This window comes from Bombina bombina, chromosome 10 (genome assembly GCF_027579735.1).
Source record: "Bombina bombina isolate aBomBom1 chromosome 10, aBomBom1.pri, whole genome shotgun sequence".
NCBI classification, from domain to species: domain Eukaryota; kingdom Metazoa; phylum Chordata; class Amphibia; order Anura; family Bombinatoridae; genus Bombina; species Bombina bombina.
In genome coordinates, this window is record NC_069508.1 from 21,941,325 (window position 1) to 21,964,981 (window position 23,657).

The 23,657-nt window shown below is 41.5% G+C and overlaps 1 protein-coding gene across 1 annotated transcript in view; it reads right to left on the bottom strand.

Annotated features, from left to right (window-relative positions):
- Nucleotides 1-13,181, bottom strand: part of CDC73 (cell division cycle 73) — a 140,550-nt gene extending 127,369 nt beyond the window's left edge. The window contains exons 1-4 of the mRNA XM_053693840.1: nucleotides 13,026-13,181; nucleotides 3,079-3,184; nucleotides 1,543-1,612; nucleotides 57-119 (exon numbers count right to left, since the gene is read on the bottom strand). Of these exons, the coding sequence (XP_053549815.1) occupies nucleotides 57-119; nucleotides 1,543-1,612; nucleotides 3,079-3,184; nucleotides 13,026-13,156 (370 nt within the window). The 5' untranslated portion in view covers nucleotides 13,157-13,181. The remainder of the gene's footprint in view (nucleotides 1-56; nucleotides 120-1,542; nucleotides 1,613-3,078; nucleotides 3,185-13,025) is intronic.
- Between the last annotated feature and the right edge of the window lie 10,476 nt (nucleotides 13,182-23,657).

Here is a 23,657-nt window from a genome sequence, read left to right on the forward strand (position 1 = left end):
TATGGATATACATAAAATGCAAACAAAACAAAGGCTAATAAATATACAATAAATACCTTGTGTGGATCGCTGAAGTCCAATTTCCAGCGGTGCACTCCTGTCTATACTAGCAGACGTCGCTGAAGAAAAAATATACAGATTGGAATAAGACGATCAGATGCAGAGTGACCCTACAATTGATTGGCAGGGGAAGTGAACATACTTGCTACATAAATGGATTAAAGGGACATAAAGTCAAGCTTAAAGAGATACTGAACCCAATTTTTTTCTTTCATGATTCGGATAGAGCATGCAATTTTAAGCAACTTTCTAATTTACTTCTGTTATCAATTTTTCTTTGTTCTCTTGATATCTTTATTTGAAAAAGAAGGCATCTAAGCTAAGGAGAAAGCAAATTTGTGGTTCAGGACCATGGACAGCATTTGTTTATTGGTGCTGTCCAATCAGTAAGGACAACCCAGGTTGTTCACCAAAAATGGGCTGGCATCTAAACTTAAATTCTTGCTTTTCAAATAAACATACCAAGAAAATGAAGAAAATTTGATAATAGGAGTACATTAGAAAGTTGCTTAAAATTGCATGCTCTATCTGAATCACAAAAGAAAAAAAATTGGGCACAGTGTCCCTTTAAACATTCATGGTTCAGACAGAGCAAGCAATTTAAGAGACTTGTCAATTTACGATCAAATTGTTTTAGTTCTCGTCACATCCTTTGTTGAAAAATGTAGGTAGGCTCAAGTGCAGCAGTTAACTACTAGGAGCTAGCTGGTGATTGGTGGCTACACACATGGCTCACCAGATGTGTTCAGCTAGGTCCTAGATGTGCATTGTAGCGCGGAAGCGGATTGTAATGTCTGCTAAAGGGTTAAACACAGAGCTCAAGCATTTTATTATTGTGCTATTGCTTGCATATAGCGCATTAAAGATTTGCCTTTTTGCATTTTTATGTCCCTTTAAAACATTCTGTATATTACATACTGACACATCTTTAAGATTAAGGATGACTTAAATGGGCATGAAACCCCAAATTTTCCTTCATGATTCAGATAGAACATTCAATTTTAAATTACTTTCTTATTTACTTCTATTATCTAATTTGCTTAATTTTCTTGGTATTTTTTGTTGGAGCAGTAAAGCAATTACTGGGAGCTAGCTGAAAACCAATGGCAAGAGGCATATATATGCAGCCACCAACCAGCAGCTTCTGAGCCTACCTAGGTATACGTTTGCAACAAAAAATACAAACAAAAAACTTAAATTAGGTAACAGAAATAAATTGGAACGTTATTTAAAATCACATGCTCTATCTGAATCATGAAATAAATAAATTTGGGTTTCAAATCACTTTAATGAATGATTAGTCATTATTAAAATGAGCTTATTGGTCATTGTAACTTTTTTACACGGTAAGAAAATGATAAAATAAAAGTACGCCTGGGTTATACCTCCAGATAACAATTGTTTGGCTATAGTCATTGTGAGATTAAATCGAATACAAACTACCGTAGCTAATAAACATATGACAGCAGAATCCATACTTACATGTCTCCCCATTTAAGTAAGCAAGCAGATCCTTTCTGTCGGGTCTTCTGACCACAGGAATGTTTTCAGTCTGAAAAACAAAGATTTGTAATAATGTGTAATGCACAGAGATGCTTAAAGTGAATGTCAATTTTGTTGCTAAAGTGCCCGGTTTTTAAAAATTCAATTAAAAACAGGGGCACTTTAATTCATCAAAATTTACATTTCACTCCTGTTGTGAAAAAAAAAACAAAAACAAAAAACAAAACTTACCTTTTAATCTTCACAGCAGCTCCAGCTTCCTCCGGTTGTTGCAAGCCATTTCTGACGTCAGAAATGATGGATAGGTCATCCTTCAATCACGGCTTCCCCCCCGGGGGAATCAGTGTCTGATTCAACGCTGTGATTGGAGGAAGCTGGATTCCTCATTTTAGACCCAGGAAGAGGCTTTGTGACGAGCGGAGGAAGCTAGAGCTGCTGTGAAGATTAAAAGGTAAGGTTTTTTCTCTAAAAAGGAGTGAAATGTAAATTTTGATGAATTAGTGTCCCTGTTTTTAATCGAACTTTTAAAAACCTGGCACTTTAGCATCAAAATTGACATTCACTTTAATCTGCTGTTAAATAAAAGATGGTGTGTGCTTGGCTGCTGTATGGGTAGAGATTTGAGGTGTATTATCCAAGTACAGCTTGTTGTCTTATGATTCAAAACTGCACAACACAGTATAAAAATTCCACAAGTATGTCGCCACTAGTATGTGACCTACAAAAAGAGAGGGAAAAAAAACAGGAAGAGGGAAAAAAATAGGAACTTAAACTGGCATTTGCCAAAGTAATGGCACCAAACTACTGATCCATTCCAGGACTGTGGCAATGCACTAAAGTATAGGCCTTATCTTAAAGGGACATAAAACAGGTTGAGATCTGTGCATATCCTAAAAGGGCTAATAACAGTTTGCATAAAAAAAAGTGTTTAAAAGTTGCTGGCAAGTATCTTAAAATAATTTTCAAAAATAAGCAAAATTACATAGCTAAGCTGCCTGGAGAAGCCAACTCCACCCATCTTATCAGTGTTTAGACACAGGCATTGTATTTCAACTGAGCTTCTAGGCTCCAGCAGATAATCCCTATGCATTTTTGTATTCTATCAAAAGCAACAATAGATATAGATACAGCCATAAAAGGAATTGTGTGGGGGGAGTTAGAGCTTTACAATTCAGAAACTAAAAAGAAAGGGTTAATGGCGAGGCGCTGCTGTATAAATTTGCAGGTAAAGTAATTTGGTCTCTATCCCAACTTGTTTTATGTCCCTTTAAAAAGACATAATATTCTAATCTGGAACATACAGCAGTGCATTTAAATATGAACAGAATCATGTTGCACTATACAAGTATTTACAGACATGACTAAGAAAAGCTCAGACATCCTATGTTAGCCTTTCTCGTGCACACAGTGCCTGCAGTATACACAGGTAGCCTGGCCTGGGGTTTGAATAACCGATAGTTTTAGAACATACATAATTCTAAAGGTAATTTTTCTGTAATTATACAATATACTCACGGCAGCACGCCGGACATAGACAGGGTGAGACAGATGCACATTGTTGAGCAGAAATAAGATTGAGTCAAGCGTATAGTATTCCCTGGGTTGGCCTTCTTTTCCAGTCCTAAAAACAAGGATACAAGAATTAAACATTAGTAGAGGTCTGTGCAGCTATTTTTTAGGCTACGTGGTGTTGGAGTCTGAAACAGATATTGACAGCAGATAAGAACCATGGACCCCATCAAGTCTGAGGTTCCCAAAATGCTAATATTGACCAATAAAAGGTATTTGAAAACGTTTTCTGCATTGTCCCTTCTCCCTAGATACTAAAACGTTCTTTCTGGTTCTTTAGAAATAAACTGGTCGATTGTAAATATTTTGCAATATATATTTTTCTAGAAGTACAGAAGTTGTTGCAATCATGCCGCAACTGATGTTAAAGGGACATGAAACACAAAATGTTTATTTCATGATTCAGGTAGAGCACGCATTTGTAAACAACTTTCCAATTTACTTCTTATAACAAATGTGCTCAATTCTCTCTGTATCCTTTCTTGAAGGAGCAGCAATGCACTACTGGGCGCTAGCTGAACACATCTATAAGCCAATCACAAGAGGCATGTATGTGCAGTCACCAATCAGCAGCTAGTTCCCAGCTCCTGAGCCTACTTGGGTATGCTGTTCAACAAAGGATAACAAAAGAACAAAGTAAATTGGCAAAAGAAAGGGGGAAAAGTAAATTAGAAAGTTATTTAAAATGACATGCTCTGAATCATAATAGTAACATTTTGGGTTTAATGTCCCTTTAAAGGCTGCACATATTTGAAATGCAGATTATGTAAAATATCTAAGCTGTGTTTATGACCCTAATATAAGCCAGGGAACTACTGGCTACTAGAAAATTACCAGTGGCTGCTAACTTTTTGGGTTATTCTCCATATATCTATATACAAATACCACTGTCTGGCTCCTAACTTTCTAACAGATGTGTTGCCTACTGGTGGGCTTCAGTCAATAGTACATTCCCAACTGTCTGTTTAATAACTGGTTAAACATAACTGGTCTCATCCATCTTATAGGCATCAAAAGTCACAAAGCATTTGACACTGTCCAACACAAACTAAATCTCCTTAATCTAAACTGAAATTATGGAGCAGGGTATGGAGTACAATCAGCAGAGGAGCAGATTACTAGTGGGGCTCCTCGGGTCAGTTCTGGCACCTGTTTTGTTTAACATTTATCAGATATCAGCAAAGGGCTACAGGAGAAAAACTATGTCTGTTTGCAGATGATACAAACATCTGTAATAGAGTAGATGTTCCAGGGGGTAGACAAAATGAGAAGTGATATACAATTATTGGAGGATTGGACAAATGACTGGGATCTAAATTTAACACTGCAGATCGCAAAATTATGCATTTAGGGAAGACAGATCCAAACGTTAGTTACAGAATCAATCACACTTTACGGACTGTTACAAAATGAGGAATGTGACTTGGGAATTACTATTTCAGATGATTTCAAATGTAGTAAACAAACTGGAATCTGTGCAAAGGTGGCTACTAAAATGGTACATGGCTAAAAAAAAAAAAAAAAAACACCACACTAAATCAGGAGAGGTTCAATGACCTAAATATGTATATCGTAGCGCAGAGAAGGGAAGGGAAAGACGTGAGATATGATAGCAACTTTCAAATATATTAAAGGGCTTAGTAAAGCTGAGCCAGAATGTTTCATAGAAAGAAAAATTCAAGAACAAGGGGTCATGATCTCAAGCTGAGGGTAGTAGATTCATTAGTAATTGTAGGAAGCTTCTTTACAGAAAGTGTGATTGATTAATGGAATAACCTTCAACAAGGAGGTGGTAATGACAAACACAGTGGGGGACTACCTGGGATAACCATAGAGCTATGCTACATTTATACTTTTAGGAAACAGTGGGCAGACTTGACAGGCCTGTGGTTCTAATCGTCAGTCAAAATCTATGTTTCTATCCCATTGCTGAAACAATTACCATGCAGGTTTAACAAGCATTTTTATTTCTATTCATTATTACTGTAAGTATGCTTTAATTTCCGCAAATAAAGAAAACAGTTTTATTGGGAAAACACTGTCACTGAGGTAATCATAAAGGGGCATCACACCAGCGCGAAGACATTGTCATTACACTTTACACAAAATCCTGACCAAGAACTACACACCAAGAACTAATAACGCCTGTACAATACACTACAAGTTTATTCTCAGACAAAAGCTTTAGGATCCTGGGAAGCTGTATACCCGACGTAGACAAAAGTTGTTTGAAATTAAACATAGGAGCCAGTTGGATATTTATATGGGGACGTACAATGAAGATAAAGTTGGGAGCCAGAAGTAACAATTTAGGAGACACGGCTGCTGAGAATTTAGGAAAGTCCTGGTTAAAATCTTAACCTCTGGGTAAACAATTAAAGAAGCTCATAGCCAGGATTTGTTGTTTTAACAAACAGATGGAGGACACATGGAAGACTCCATTAAAAGGCAAAACATACTTTCCATGGAGCTTTGAAACCTTTAACATATTAGGGGTTGATAAACGGATTTAAAATGTATAAGCCAGGCAGGAGTGTCTCTATATACTGCACATGTAAGTGAAACAAGCATACAGGATTGCCAAACCTTGCACTATGGGATACAATATGTATATACAGGTGAAACTCGAAAAATTAGAATATTGTGCAAATGTTCATTTATTTCACTAATGCAACTTAAAAGGTGAAACTAATATATGAGATAGACTCATTACATGCAAAGCAAGATAGTTCAAGTCGTGATTTGTCATAATTGTGATGATTATGGCTTACAGCTCACGAAAACCCCAAATCCACAATCTCAGAAAATTAGAATATTGTGAAAAGGTGCAATATTCTAGGCTCAAAGTGTCCCACTCTAATCAGCTAATTAAGCCATAACACCTGCAAAGGGTTCCTGAGCCTTTAAATGGTCTCAGTCTGGTTCAGTAGGAATCGCAATCATGGGAAAGACTGCTGGCCTGACAATTGTGCAGAAAACAGTCATTGACACCCTCCATAAGGAGGGAAAGCCTCAAAAAGGTAATTGCAAAAGAAGTTGGATGTTCCCAAAGTGCTGTATCAAAGCACATTAATAGAAAGTTATGTGGAAGGGAAAAGTGTGGAAGAAAAAGGTGCACAAGCAGCAAGGATGACCGCAGCCTGGAGAGGATTGTCAGGAAAAGGCCATTCAAAAGTGTTGGGGACTTTCACAAGGAGTGGACGGACTGAGGCTGGAGTCAGTGCATCAAGAGCCACCACACACAGACGGATCCTGGACATGGGCTTCAATTGTCGTATTCCTCTTGTCAAGCCACTCCTGAACAAACAACGTCAAAAGCGTCTTACCTGGGCTAAAGAAAAACAGGACCTGGTCTGTTGCTCAGTGGTCCAAAGTCCTCTTTTCTGATGAGAGCAAATTTTGCATCTCATTTGGAAACCAAGGACACACACTGCAAGATGCTTGAAGTCCAGTGTGAAGTTTCCACAGTCTGTGTTGATTTGGGGAGCCATGTCATCTGCTGGTGTTGGTCCACTGTGCTTCATTAAGTTCAGGGTCAAGACAGCCGTCTACCAGGAGATTTTGGAGCACTTCATGCTTCCTTCTGCAGACAAGCTCTATCGGGATGCCGACTTCATTTTCCAGCAGGACTTGGCACCTGCCCACACTGCCAAAAGCACCAAAACCTGGTTCAATGACCGTGGGATTACTGTGATTGATTGGCCAGCAAACTCGCCTGACCTGAACCCCATAGAGAATCTATGGGGCATTGCCAAGGGAAAGATGAGACATGAGACCGAACAATGCAGAAGAGCTGAAGGCCGCTATTGAAGCATCCTGGTCTTTCCATAACACCTCAGCAGTGCCACGCCGCATTCAGGCAGTAATTGCTGCAAAAGGGGCCCAAACCAAGTACTGAGTACATACAGTATGCATGCTTATACTTTTCAGACGTCCGATATTGTTTTATGTACAGTCCTTGTTTTATTGATTGCATGTAATATTCTAATTTTCGGAGATTGTGGATTTGGGGTTTTCATGAGCTGTAAGCCATAATCATCACAATTATGACAAATCACGGCTTGAACTTGAACTATCTTGCTTTCTCATATATTAGTTTCACCTTTTAAGTTGCATTAGTGAAATAAATGAACTTTTGCACAATATTCTAATTTTTTGAGTTTCACCTGTATAATCAAACACAAAGGTTTAACAGAAATCTCAACTCTAACGACAACTCACTTTTTAAAGTTTCTCAGCTTTCTTCCTCTGACTTCTAAACTTTGGCCAGGGCCCTATGTTTTATATATTTTGGTGGCCAGCTCCTGCTGAAGATAGATATTTACATTGGGGGCCAGCGCAGAGCATTTGCGTGCTCTCATATAGGTAGGCTAAAAGGTAGGAGTTATAAGTAACAGCATAATATAAGTACAGCAACCTGAAAAGGACTTAAGCGGTGCTTTTAAAGCTTTATGTATGGATATAAATCACTCTAACTGGCTCCTAAGTATTTATGTAAATAATAATTAAAAAAAAAAAAAGTTTACCAGAACATTAAACATAAGGGGGGGACAAAACACACAATTATCTAGCCATGGTTATATTCTTATGAAGCACCGCAATTCCTATAAAATACAACAAAGTGCCACAGAACCATGTGCAATTAACAGCTGATCACAAGAGAAACAGAAGACACCGCCTAGAAAGGCACAGGGCTGATAAATAAATCACAGGTCAAAGCTAAAATGTAGATTCTGTAGTCACTGAACAAACATGACAGCCAAATGGCACAACACATGAAATTGTCATTAAATTCTTATTGTGGGGAAATCTAAGTGGGCATTTTCATGTGTATTAGTTTATCAAGAAACATAATTCTGAAAAGAAAAAAAAATTTGAAGGCACAGTAAACTTTTCATTTTACTTCAGTTATCAATTTTGCTTAGTTCACTTGGTATCTTTTGTTAAAAAGCAACCCTAGGTGCGCTCAGGAGCGTGCACGTCTAACCATCTGGCAGCACTGTTTACAACATTGTTTATAGCAATGTTAAACAGTTACATACACTGCTGCAATAGACACGTGCCCTCTCCTAAGCTAGCAGCCCTCCTATCTTTAGTCTTCAACAGAGGATATCAAAAGAACAAAGCAAATTTGCTAACTTAATTTTGACTTTACTCCCCTTTATATTTCCCTCTCCCATAATGGCGTTCTTTCACATGCACGAAAGAAGTGTATTATGTATATATAATTTCTATATATGCACCTGTTAACTGGTGACCAAGTGTTAACACTAGTGAAAAGCAAAACAAACATGTTTAAGAACCTGCTATACATTTGTACATAATTCAGAAATCAGGAGCACCTAGTATAACTGAAGGTAGAAAGGAGCTGGTCAATTGACAAGCAAACATGAATAGAATTCATTCTACAGCTATTTTAATAAACAGAACCTCTTGGTCCATGATTGGGTCCAAAAAAAAAAAAAAAAAAACAAACTAAAAAGCTTATTTTTGTTATTAAAATATTGTTCTAATCATAAGACATCATTAATGGGATTGAAAAAAACCAAATTGTCTTTCATGATTTTGATAGAACATACAATTTTAAACAACTTTCCAATTTACTTCTATTATCAAATTTGCTTTACTCTCTTGTTATCCTTTGCTGAAAAAACATTGCACTACTGGCAGCTAGCTGAACGCATCTAGATAGCCAATCAAGTGACAAATGTGTGCAGGCACCAATCAACAGCCAGCTCCCACTAGTGTATGACATGTGTGTATTCTTTTTCAACAAGGGATAAGAGAATCAAGCGCATTTGAAAACAGAAGATAGTTTCAAAGTGTCTTAAAATGACCAGCTCTAACAATCATGCAAGTTTACATTTTAACTTTCCTATCCCTTTAAGAGACAGCCTCCTGAGGTTTTCCATACATGACTGTTTGTATCCTGCTACACCAGTATCCCAGTAAGAATATAAAGACATGCAGACATACCAGGCTGCTAGCCTAATAGGAGTTTAACTATTAGACACGTAAACAAGGCAGCGGCACACACAAATCTTGAGAGAGCAACCAAATGGCTATGGTAAAACATTTCCAATTGGCTGATATAAGCATTTACAAACTTTTATGCAGAAATATGCTTTTACCTAAGCAGGATACAACCATACGGGAGGTACAAAAGTGCCTAAACTGCTTGATCAAGTCAGAAATGTACTTGTGAAGAGATGAGAGAACTGAGAAGAACTCTCATATGCCAATTAGTGAGGTAAAGGCGCTAGATGAATGTAATTACTTTGTAAACAATACTTGTCAAGTGTGAGCTAACTGCCAAAAAGGAGTGTAAGAGGATATCTGGTACAGAATTTGCATTTTACATTAAACACAACTTAAAACTGCAGCTACATATTATAATCAAACTTTTTTTTTTTTTTTTTTTTTTTTTTAAAGAGAGAGAATGGCTCACACACACACTGGAGTACAGACTTGTGCAGGCAGTGTATTTCCTCTGCCTGTATTCACCCCACAGATAACCCAGACACACTCCTGCAGGCAGTGCATGCACTTGTCCTGTAGTAACGCAGATAAAGCTTACCACCAAGCCCGTACTCACACCCAGCCAAATAAGAGACTCAGACAGACATAGCAAGATACAGCTACTTATCACAACAAAACAAAGATTCAGACAGCACATGCACCCAGCCATACTGGCACAGACAAGCAAAATCCAGGCAGATAGCCCATGCCCCCAGACCACACTCCTACTGGCACAGAGAAGCAGTACTCATGTCCCCTTGCAAACATTTACCACCATATAAAACACTCACACAGAAAAATTGAGATTTGTGTAAAGGGAACCTTCCCACATGCACTTTCACACAACAGATTTAACCAGAACAACACTCACATGCCCCCCAGCTGGCACTCACCCACAGACTTATGTTGACAGACACAGGTAGACAGCATATACCCCGGCCAGCACCATATAGCACATACTTCACATGCCACAAACCCCAATTTAACACAGACTGACACACACTCATTCTCAGGTAACACAGACTGACACACACTCATTCTCAGGTAACACAGACTGACACACACTCATTCTCAGGTAACACAGACTGACACACACTCATTCTCAGGTAACACAGACTGACGCACACTCATTCTCAGGTAACACAGACTGACGCACACTCATTCTCAGGTAACACAGACTGACGCACACTCATTCTCAGGTAACACAGACTGACGCACACTCATTCTCAGGTAACACAGACTGACGCACACTCATTCTCAGGTAACACAGACTGACGCACACTCATTCTCAGGTAACACAGACTGACGCACACTCATTCTCAGGTAACACAGACTGACGCACACTCATTCTCAGGTAACACAGACTGACGCACACTCATTCTCAGGTAACACAGACTGACGCACACTCATTCTCAGGTAACACAGACTGACGCACACTCATTCTCAGGTAACACAGACTGACGCACACTCATTCTCAGGTAACACAGACTGACGCACACTCATTCTCAGGTAACACAGACTGACGCACACTCATTCTCAGGTAACACAGACTGACGCACACTCATTCTCAGGTAACACAGACTGACGCACACTCATTCTCAGGTAACACAGACTGACGCACACTCATTCTCAGGTAACACAGACTGACGCACACTCATTCTCAGGTAACACAGACTGACGCACACTCATTCTCAGGTAACACAGACTGACGCACACTCATTCTCAGGTAACACAGACTGACGCACACTCATTCTCAGGTAACACAGACTGACGCACACTCATTCTCAGGTAACACAGACTGACGCACACTCATTCTCAGGTAACACAGACTGACGCACACTCATTCTCAGGTAACACAGACTGACGCACACTCATTCTCAGGTAACACAGACTGACGCACACTCATTCTCAGGTAACACAGACTGACGCACACTCATTCTCAGGTAACACAGACTGACGCACACTCATTCTCAGGTAACACAGACTGACGCACACTCATTCTCAGGTAACACAGACTGACGCACACTCATTCTCAGGTAACACAGACTGACGCACACTCATTCTCAGGTAACACAGACTGACGCACACTCATTCTCAGGTAACACAGACTGACGCACACTCATTCTCAGGTAACACAGACTGACGCACACTCATTCTCAGGTAACACAGACTGACGCACACTCATTCTCAGGTAACACAGACTGACGCACACTCATTCTCAGGTAACACAGACTGACACACACTCATTCTCATATAACACAGACTGACACACACTCATTCTCATATAACACAGACTGACACACTCACCCTCATATAACACAGACTGACACACTCACCCTCATATAACACAGACTGACACACTCACTCTCATATAACACAGACTGACACACTCTCATATAACACAGACTGACACACTCACTCTCATATAACACAGACTGACACACTCTCATATAACACAGACTGACACACTCTCATATAACACAGACTGACACACTCACCCTCATATAACACAGACTGACACACTCACTCTCATATAACACAGACTGACACACTCACTCTCATATAACACAGACTGACACACTCACTCTCATATAACACAGACTGGCACACTCACCCTCATATAACACAGACTGGCACACTCACCCTCATATAACACAGACTGACACACTCTCATATAACACAGACTGACACACTCACTCTCATATAACACAGACTGACACACTCTCATATAACACAGACTGACACACTCACTCTCATATAACACAGACTGACACACTCTCATATAACACAGACTGACACACTCTCATATAACACAGACTGACACACTCTCATATAACACAGACTGACACACTCACTCTCATATAACACAGACTGACACACTCACTCTCATATAACACAGACTGACACACTCACTCTCATATAACACAGACTGACACACTCACTCTCATATAACACAGACTGACACACTCACCCTCATATAACACAGACTGACACACTCACCCTCATATAACACAGACTGACACACTCTCATATAACACAGACTGACACACTCTCATATAACACAGACTGACACACTCTCATATAACACAGACTGACACACTCACTCTCATATAACACAGACTGACACACTCACTCTCATATAACACAGACTGACACACTCACTCTCATATAACACAGACTGGCACACTCACCCTCATATAACACAGACTGGCACACTCACCCTCATATAACACAGACTGACACACTCTCATATAACACAGACTGACACACTCACTCTCATATAACACAGACTGACACACTCTCATATAACACAGACTGACACACTCACTCTCATATAACACAGACTGACACACTCTCATATAACACAGACTGACACACTCTCATATAACACAGACTGACACACTCTCATATAACACAGACTGACACACTCACTCTCATATAACACAGACTGACACACTCACTCTCATATAACACAGACTGACACACTCACTCTCATATAACACAGACTGACACACTCACTCTCATATAACACAGACTGACACACTCACCCTCATATAACACAGACTGACACACTCACCCTCATATAACACAGACTGACACACTCTCATATAACACAGACTGACACACTCACTCTCATATAACACAGACTGACACACTCACTCTCATATAACACAGACTGACACACTCACTCTCATATAACACAGACTGACACACTCACCCTCATATAACACAGACTGACACACTCACTCTCATATAACACAGACTGGCACACTCACTCTCATATAACACAGACTGGCACACTTACTGCACACAGCACATACTCACTCATGTAACACATACACATGTCGGAAGAACATGCCCCAACCCTGACTCACCCCCAGATAACATAGTTGGTTTTGACATTCTTGGGCCACGAGAACTCCCCGAAAATGACCTCGTCCCCCTTAACGTTAATCTCCTTCTTCTGTGTATTATACTGACGCAGGACGCTCAGCACGTCCGCCATCTTGTGCTGTTCCTGGCCTCACTGCCATGCGAGGCCCCCACCACTAGCTGCCCTGTACAATGCCTGATGCAGCGCCTCCGTAAGGACCCGCTGCCAGGCTGCCCTGTACAATGCCTGTTACCGCGAACTCCCCCTCACAACTGTAGTACTGTACAAACAAACACATAAACCAAACCGGCGATTGCCACCAACCAGTGCGTTTGGCGCTATCCGCATTTACTGTCCGGGAAGTGCTCCGGTTTTATCAGGCACCTACCGGACCTCATATAATGTTGTGCTGTGCTACATGCCCAGGTCTGAGTGATAATGTGCTCTGTGCTGTGCTACATGCCCAGGTCTGAGTGATAATGTGCTCTGTGCTGTGCTACATGCCCAGGTCTGAGTGATAATGTGCTCTGTGCTGTGCTACATGCCCAGGTCTGAGTGATAATGTGCTCTGTGCTGTGCTACATGCCCAGGTCTGAGTGATAATGTGCTCTGTGCTGTGCTACATGCCCAGGTCTGAGTGATAATGTGCGCTTTGCTACATGCTCAGATCTGAGTGATAATGTGCTCTGTGCTGTGCTACATGCCCAGGTCTGAGTGATAATGTGCTCTGTGCTGTGCTACATGCCCAGGTCTGAGTGATAATGTGCTCTGTGCTGTGCTACATGCCCAGGTCTGAGTGATATTGTGCTCTGTGCTGTGCTACATGCCCAGGTCTGAGTGATAATGTGCTCTGTGCTGTGCTACATGCCCAGGTCTGAGTGATAATGTGCGCTTTGCTACATGCTCAGATCTGAGTGATAATGTGCTCTGTGCTGTGCTACATGCTCAGGTCTGAGTGATAATGTGCTCTGCTGTGCTACATCCCCAGGTCTGAGTGATAATGTGCTCTGTGCTGTGCTACATGCCCAGGTCTGAGTGATAATGTGCTCTGTGCTGTGCTACATGCCCAGGTCTGAGTGATAATGTGCGCTTTGCTACATGCTCAGATCTGAGTGATAATGTGCTCTGTGCTGTGCTACATGCTCAGGTCTGAGTGATAATGTGCTCTGTGCTGTGCTACATGCTCAGGTCTGAGTGATAATGTGCTCTGTGCTGTGCTACATGCTCAGGTCTGAGTGATAATGTGCTCTGTGCTGTGCTACATGCTCAGGTCTGAGTGATAATGTGCTCTGCTGTGCTACATCCCCAGGTCTGAGTGATAATGTGCTCTGTGCTGTGCTACATGCCCAGGTCTGAGTGATAATGTGCGCTTTGCTACATGCTCAGATCTGAGTGATAATGTGCTCTGTGCTGTGCTACATGCCCAGGTCTGAGTGATAATGTGCTCTGTGCTGTGCTACATGCCCAGGTCTGAGTGATAATGTGCGCTTTGCTACATGCTCAGGTCTGAGTGATAATGTGCTCTGCTGTGCTACATCCCCAGGTCTGAGTGATAATGTGCTCTGTGCTGTGCTACATGCCCAGGTCTGAGTGATAATGTGCGCTTTGCTACATGCTCAGATCTGAGTGATAATGTGCTCTGTGCTGTGCTACATGCCCAGGTCTGAGTGATTCTGTGCTGTGCTACATGCCCAGGTCTGAGTGATAATGTGCGCTTTGCTACATGCTCAGGTCTGAGTGATAATGTGCTCTGTGCTGTGCTACATGCTCAGGTCTGAGTGATAATGTGCTCTGCTGTGCTACATCCCCAGGTCTGAGTGATAATGTGCTCTGTGCTGTGCTACATGCCCAGGTCTGAGTGATAATGTGCTCTGTGCTGTGCTACATGCCCAGATCTGAGTGATAATGTGCGCTTTGCTACATCCCCAGGTCTGAGTGATAATGTGCTCTGCTGTGCTACATGCCCAGGTCTGAGTGATAATGTGCTCTGTGCTGTGCTACATGCCCAGGTATGACTAATAATGTGCTCTGTGCTTGTTATTAGTGCTACATGCCCAGGTATGACTAATAATGTGCTCTGCGCTTGTTATTAGGGCTACATACCCAGGTCTGAGTGATAATGTGATCTGTGCTGTGCTACATGCCCAGGTATGACTAATAATGTGCTCTGTGCTTGTTATTAGTGCTACATGCCCAGGTCTGACTGATAATGTGCTCTGTGCTATGCTACATGCCCAGGTCTGACTGATAATGTGCGCTGTGCTTGTTATTGGTGCTACATGCCCAGGTCTGACTGATAATGTGCGCTGTGCTTGTTATTGGTGCTACATGCCCAGGTCTGACTGATAATGTGCTCTGTGCTTGTTATTAGAGCTACATGCCCAGGTCTGACTGATAATGTGCGCTGTGCTTGTTATTGGTGCTACATGCCCAGGTCTGACTGATAATGTGCTCTGTGCTTGTTATTAGAGCTACATGCCCAGGTCTGACTGATAATGTGCTCTGTGCTTGTTATTAGTGCTACATGCCCAGGTCTGACTGAGAATGTGCTATGTGCTTGTTATTAGTGATACATGCCCAGGTCTGACTGATAATGTGCTCTGTGCTTGTTATTAGTGTTGAGGGGTCCGTGCTACATGCCCAGGTCTGACTGATAATGTGATCTGTGCTGTGCTACATGCCCAGGTCTGTCTGATAATGTGCACTGTGCTACATGCCCAGGTCTGACTGATAATGTGATCTGTGCTGTGCTACATGCCCAGGTCTGACTGATAATGTGCTCTGTGCTTGTTATTAGTGCTACATGCCCAGGTCTGACTGATAATGTGCGCTGTGCTTGTTATTAGTGCTACATGCCCAGGTCCGACTGATAATGTGCTCTGTGCTTGTTATTAGTGCTACATGCCCAGGTCTGACTGATAATGTGCTCTGTGCTTGTTATTAGTGCTACTTGCCCAGGTCTGAGTGATAATGTGCTCTGTGCTGTGCTACATGCCCAGATCTGAGTGATAATGTGCGCTTTGCTACATCCCCAGGTCTGACTGATAATGTGCGCTGTGCTTGTTATTAGTGCTACATGCCCAGGTCCGACTGATAATGTGCTCTGTGCTTGTTATTAGTGCTACATGCCCAGGTCTGACTGATAATGTGCTCTGTGCTTGTTATTAGTGCTACATGCCCAGGTCTGAGTGATAATGTGCTCTGTGCTGTGCTACATGCCCAGATCTGAGTGATAATGTGCGCTTTGCTACATCCCCAGGTCTAAGTGATAATGTGCTCTGTGCTGTGCTACATGCCCAGGTCTGAGTGATAATGTGCTCTGTGCTGTGCTACATGCCCAGGTATGACTAATAATGTGCTCTGTGCTTGTTATTAGTGCTACATGCCCAGGTATGACTAATAATGTGCTCTGTGCTTGTTATTAGGGCTACATGCCCAGGTCTGAGTGATAATGTGATCTGTGCTGTGCTACATGCCCAGGTATGACTAATAATGTGCTCTGTGCTTGTTATTAGTGCTACATGCCCAGGTCTGACTGATAATGTGCTCTGTGCTATGCTACATGCCCAGGTCTGACTGATAATGTGCGCTGTGCTTGTTATTGGTGCTACATGCCCAGGTCTGACTGATAATGTGCGCTGTGCTTGTTATTGGTGCTACATGCCCAGGTCTGACTGATAATGTGCTCTGTGCTTGTTATTAGAGCTACATGCCCAGGTCTGACTGATAATGTGCTCTGTGCTTGTTATTAGTGCTACATGCCCAGGTCTGACTGAGAATGTGCTCTGTGCTTTTATTAGTGATACATGCCCAGGTCTGACTGATAATGTGCTCTGTGCTTGTTATTAGTGCTGAGGGGTCCGTGCTACATGCCCAGGTCTGACTGATAATGTGATCTGTGCTGTGCTACATGCCCAGGTCTGTCTGATAATGTGCGCTGTGCTACATGCCCAGGTCTGACTGATAATGTGATCTGTGCTGTGCTACATGCCCAGGTCTGACTGATAATGTGCTCTGTGCTTGTTATTAGTACTACATGCCCAGGTCTGACTGATAATGTGCGCTGTGCTTGTTATTAGTGCTACATGCCCAGGTCCGACTGATAATGTGCTCTGTGCTTGTTATTAGTGCTACATGCCCAGGTCTGACTGATAATGTGCTCTGTGCTTGTTATTAGTGCTACTTGCCCAGGTCTGACTGATAATGTGCTCTGTGCTTGTTATTAGTGCTACATGCCCAGGTCTGACTGATAATGTGCTCTGTGCTTGTTATTAGTGCTACATACCCAGGTCTGACTGATAATATGCTCTGTGCTGAGTTTATTATTAGTGCTACATGCCCAGGTCTGACTGATAATGTGCTCTGTGCTGAGTTTGTTATTAGTCCTACATGCCCAGGTCTGACTGATAATGTGCTCTGTGCTGTGCTTGTTATTAGTGCTGCATGCCCATGTCTGACTGATAATGTGCTCTGTGCTTGTTATTAGTGCTACATGCCCAGGTCTGACTGATAATGTGCTCTGTGCTGTGCTTGTTATTAGTGCTACATGCCCAGGTCTGACTGATAATGTGCTCTGTGCTTGTTATTAGTGCTACATGCCCAGCCAGGTCTGACTGATAATGTGCCCTGTGCTTGTTATTAGTGCTACATGCCAAGGTCTCACTGATAATGTGCTCTGTGCTTGTTATTAGTGCTACATGCCAAGGTCTCACTGATAATGTGCCCTGTGCTTGTTATTAGTGCTACATGCCCAGGTATGACTGATAATGTGCCCTGTGCTTGTTATTAGTGCTACATGCCCAGGTCTGACTGATAATGTGCCCTGTGCTTGTTATTAGTGCTACATGCCCAGGTCTGACTGATAATGTGCTCTGTGCTTGTTATTAGTGCTACATGCCCAGCCAGGTCTGACTGATAATGTGCCCTGTGCTTGTTATTAGTGCTACATGCCCAGGTCTGACTGATAATGTGCTCTGTGCTTGTTTGTAGTGCTACATGCCCAGGTCTGACTGATAATGTGCTCTGTGCTTGTTTTTAGTGCTACATGCCAAGGTCTGACTGATAATGTGCTCTGTGTTTGTTATTAGTGCTACATGCTCAGGTCTGACTGATAATGTGCTTGTTATTAGTGCTACATGCTCAGGTCTGACTGATAATGTGCTTTGTGCTTGTTATTAGTGCTACATGCCCAGGTCTGACTGATAATGTGCTCTGTGCTTATTATTAGTGCTACATGCCCAGGTCTGACTGATAATGTGCCCTGTGCTTATTATTAGTGCTACATGCCCAGGTCTGACTGATAATGTGCATTGTTTTTATTATTAGTGCTACATGCCCAAGTCTGACTGTTAATGTGCCCTGTGCTTGTTATTAGTGTTAAATGCTCAGCCAGGTCTGACTGATAATGTGACATGTGCTTATTATTAGTGCTACATGCCCAGGTCTGACTGAGAATGTGCCCTGTGCTTGTTATTAGTGCTACATGCCCAGGTCTGACTGATAATGTGCCCTGTGCTTGTTATTAGTGCTAAATGCTTAGCCAGGTCTGACTGATAATGTGCCCTGTGCTTATTATTAGTGCTACATGCCCAGGTCTGACTGATAATGTGCCATGTCCTTATTAGTGCTACATGCCCAGGTCTGACTGATAATGTGCCCTGTGCTTGTTATTAGTGCTACATGCCCAGGTCTGACTGATGATGTGCTCTGTGCTTGTTATTAGTGCTACATGCTCATCCAGGTCTGACTGATAATGTGCTCTGTGCTTATTATTAGTGCTACATGTCCAGGTCTGACTGATAATGTGCCCTGTGCTTATTATTAGTGCTACATGCCCAGGTCTGATAATGTGCCCTGTGCTTGTTATTAGTGCTACATGCCCAGATCTGACTGATAGTGTGCTCCGTGCTGTGCTTGTTATTAGTGCTATATGCCCAGATCTGACTGATAGTGTGCTCTGTGCTTGTTATTAGTGCTGAGGGATCTGAGCTACATGCCCAGGTCTGACTGATAATGTGCTCCATGCTGTGCTTGTTATTAGTGCTACATGCTCAGCCAGGTCTGACTGATAATGTGCCCTGTGCTTGTTATTAGTGCTACATGTCCAGGTCTGACTGATAATGTGCTCTGTGCTTGTTATTAGTGCTACATGCCCAGGTCTGACTGATAATGTGCCCTGTGCTTATTATTAGTGCTACATGCCCAGGTCTGACTGATAATGTGCTCTGTGCTGTGCATGTTATTAGTGCTACATGCCCAGGTCTGACTGATAATGTGCCATGTGCTTATTAGTGCTACATGCCCAGGTCTGACAGATAATGTGCTCTGTGCTTGTTATTAGTGCTACATGCTCAGCCAGGTCTGACTGATAATGTGCGCTGTGCTTGTTATTAGTGCTACATGCCCAGGTCTGACTGATAATGTGCCCTGTGCTTGTTATTAGTGCTACATGACCAGATCTGACTGATAGTGTGCTCCGTGCTGTGCTTGTTATTAGTGCTACATGCCCAGATATGACTGATAGTGTGCTCTGTGCTTGTTATTAGTGCTGAGGGATCTGAGCTACATGCCCAGGTCTGACTGATAATGTGCTCCATGCTGTGCTTGTTATTAGTGCTACATGCTCAGCCAGGTCTGACTGATAATGTGCTTTGTGCTTATTATTAGTGCTACATGCCCAAGTCTGACTGATAATGTGCTTTGTGCTTTTTATTAGTTCTACATGCCCAGGTCTGACTGATAATGTGCTCTGTGTTTGTTATTAGTGATACATGCCCAGGTCTGACTGAGAATGTGCTCTGTGCTTGTTATTAGTGCTGAGGGGTCCATGCTACATGCCCAGGTCTGACTAATAATGTGCTCTATGCTTGTTATTAGTGCTACATGCCCAGGTCTGACTGATAATGTGCTCTGTGCTTGTTATTAGTGCTGATGGATCTGTGCTACATGCATCGTGCTGTGCTTGTTATTAGAGCTACGTGCCCAGGTCTGACTGATAATGTGCTCCGTGCTTGTTATTAGTGCTACATTCCCAGGTCTGACTGATAATGTGCTCCGTGCTGTACTTGTTGTTAGTGCTACATGCCCAGGTCTGACTGATAATGTGCTCCGTGCTGTGCTTGTTATTAGTGCTACATGCCCAGGTCTGACTGATAATGTGCTCCGTGCTTGTTATTAGTGCTACATGCCCAGGTCTGACTGATAATGTGCTCTGTGCTGTGCATGTTATTAGTGCTACATGCCCAGGTCTGACTGATAATGTGCTCCGTGCTGTGCTTGTTATTAGTGCTACATGCCCAGGTCTGACTGATAATGTGCTCTGTGCTGTGCTTGTTATTAGTGCTGAGGGATCTATGCTACATGCCCAGGTCTGAGTGATAATGTGCTCTGTGCTGTGCTTGTTATTAGTGCTGAAGGATCTGTGCTACATGCCAAGGTCTGATAATGGGTTCTGTGCTATAATCCCTAAACCACACCAACTCCCATCGCAATAAACACCATACACTACTTCATTCTTAAAGGGACACTGAACCCAATTTTTTTCTTTCATGATTCAGATTAAGCAGCAATTTTAAGCAACTTACTAATTTACTCCTATTATCAATATTATTTATTCTCTTGGTAACTTAAGAAAGTGCAAAGTTTATATGTAATAAAACTTAATCTGAAGTGTAAAGTAATATAAAATACAAAGCATAAATGCAGCAGAACTCTCATGTCATGCAGTGCTATATTGCTCTGGGCTTGTCTCTCCTTCACATACAGAAATGCAGGGAACACCGCTTGGAGAAGCAACGCAAACTCTGCCTTTTTAGATTGTCACTAGGGATCTTGCCGTACTGGAGAATCGTTTTATATCATCTCCTCTGAGCAGAGAGATTTATGTGATCACTCCCCAGTATCACCTTGCTCATTCTTGCAGTCGGATGACATCACTGTTTTACAGGGCAATATTACATTGTGTGTAGAGCTTAGCTTTCGCCATGGCCAGACAGATACCAAAGTATTTAAAAGGTATATGTTACTATAAATTCTCCTTTATTCCTGATGCAGCTGTGGATCTGGGTTTTTCTTTCTTTAAAACGAAGATCAACGCACCAGAGTAACTTTTTAACTTTACTATAAGGAATTACCATTCAGCTACTCTACCTGCATTGTTGGAAAAAATGAACAGCCAAACATTTTTTTTATTTTTTTTTATTATATTTTATTTATAAAGCGACAGCAAATTCTGCAGCGCTGTCAATGGGTTCGATGATACAATATTTTACAGGAGGAATTTAAGTCCCAATTCCCATGGGAACTTACTATGTACAAGCAAACTTTAGGTAAGCGCTCTGACGTTTACTCAGTGTGGTAGTCGGCAGACCGCAGTGATCTTCGCATAAGGAACACACCCCCTCTAGGCATCACGATGACGTGTACACCACTGTCAGCTATACTGGTGCAATGAACAAAGCGTTCCACCACCGCTCCAAAAAATACAAAGCAGTCAGCGATCGATGCAGTCCATAACTCCTGTTTCTCACCCTCCTAGATTATAAATTCAAAGCAGTCAATGGTCAATGCACCCAGAAAGCAGTCAGGTGAATAAATGCAGTTTATTACTCCAATTTTGTCCAGGTAGCGTGTCACAGCAAATACAATCACAGCTGTGACACTAAACTACAATATAAGATTTAGAATTTTTAGTGACAGTGAAACTAATTTATTGTTGATCTACAAAAGTTTAACATCCCATTCTGAATGTAAGCATGTTGTTCTATTTGTTAGTATTACCTGTATATAGGAGTATGATATATTGTTATATTTCCTCTTTCTAATTACATGCGATATATTAATATTGAATAAGTGTGTTTGTAGTGCAACGTCACATATCCCTCTAATCACCCATATTAACCTGCTTTACCGCCCATACATTGTGATTTGACCATTGGTGTATGGGAGGAGTTTTATCTGGTGCTTAAAAGACAGCAGTGTACTATGGGTGATGGCATGGTCATTGAGAAAGTCATGTTGTAACATGAAACGCGTTTGACCCGAGCTGCCTGTCTTTTTCATCATATGCCGTTTTTACTGTCACAGCTGTGATTGTATTTGCTGTGACACGCTACCTGGAGAAAATTGGAGTAATAAACTCTGCATTTATTCACCTGCCTGTGTTCAGGATCTTTTCTGTCCACTCCCTGCTTTCTGGGTGAATCGATGGTTGACTGCTTTGAATTTACAATCTAGGAGGGTGAGAAACAGGAGTTATGGACTGCTAGGGTGAGAATGATGTTAATACAGAGTTAGATGAGGACAATTATTAGGTAAGTGGAATTAATTTGTTACTTAGTTGGGTGATAGGCTTCCCTGAACAAAAATGTCTTTAGGCAGCGTTTAAAAGAAGACAGATTAGGGGAAGTCTAACAGCGTGAGGAAGTGCGTTCCAGTGGGTTGGGGCCACACAAGAGAAGTCCTGCAGTCTAGCATGGGAGGAGCAATTCATAGTTGGATCTTAGGGGGCGGGCTAGAGTATATTTGTTTATTAGTGAGGAGCAGTGTTGGTAAGGGCTTTGCAGGTCAGGGTGAGAATTATGAATTTAATTCTGCTGTGAATCATCATTAGCGTTGAGTTCTCACCCTATTTTACTATAATCTTGTGAGTGTTTAACATAATGCAACAGGGTTTGGAGTAAACTTATAAATTAATATAAACTCCCACAGCAAAAAAAAAAAGATTCATTAAGAATGTACTAATTTATTTTCAAAGGCAGCTACAACATTAAATACATGATTTTTAATTCATATTAATATGGTGGACTTATGCTGACGCTGGTTATTAACTACATACATGTTTGTGCGTAGTGTTGTATTGGGAACAAAATAATACAGTTATAAGACAAGGATTTATAACAGCAGCAATTTGTTGCCTCTAGAAGAAAAAATACAGGAATGACAAAAACATCACATATGGGAACGTTAAAGGAACACTGAACAATACATTTAATGCACCTCCCTCTAATCATTGGTGCTGCCATTTTGGAATTTAGATTGAAGCTATCTGAAGGAGAGTTGCTGCACATATACTAACAGGTCAGCACTGGAATGCAGTGAATGCTAGATTGTATTTGTACCTCAATCATGAAATAAATAGTTTGGGTTTCATGTCACTTTTAAATAATTAGTTCTATTTGATTTTTTTATCTCTGTTTATGTCAGCAGTCCCTTATGGAACGTACCAAAGGGCTGCTGAATTTACATAAAAATGTTACAATGCTATGCCAGTGAGTTAAGAATTGGTGTATGCACTCCACAGTCTCTACGGTAAATTACAGGAGAGGGAGGCAAAATAAAAATGAATAAACATTGTAGACGTTTTTTTTTTAGTTTTTTTTATTTTAGAAACAGCAATGGATCATACAAAGTCAACGCCTCGCCAACCATGATAACAAAAGCGATAATGAAAAAAAAGAAAAAAAGGTAATGGTACGATTATTTTGTGTATACCTTCAAATTTACCAGTGACACAGAACCGGCGTGTCATTATACATTAAACATTACATTGCTGAGATTTTCAAATAATATAATAAAAATTGAAAGAAAAAAAAAGAATAAAAAATACCCCTGTATTACTGATACAGTGTTTCTT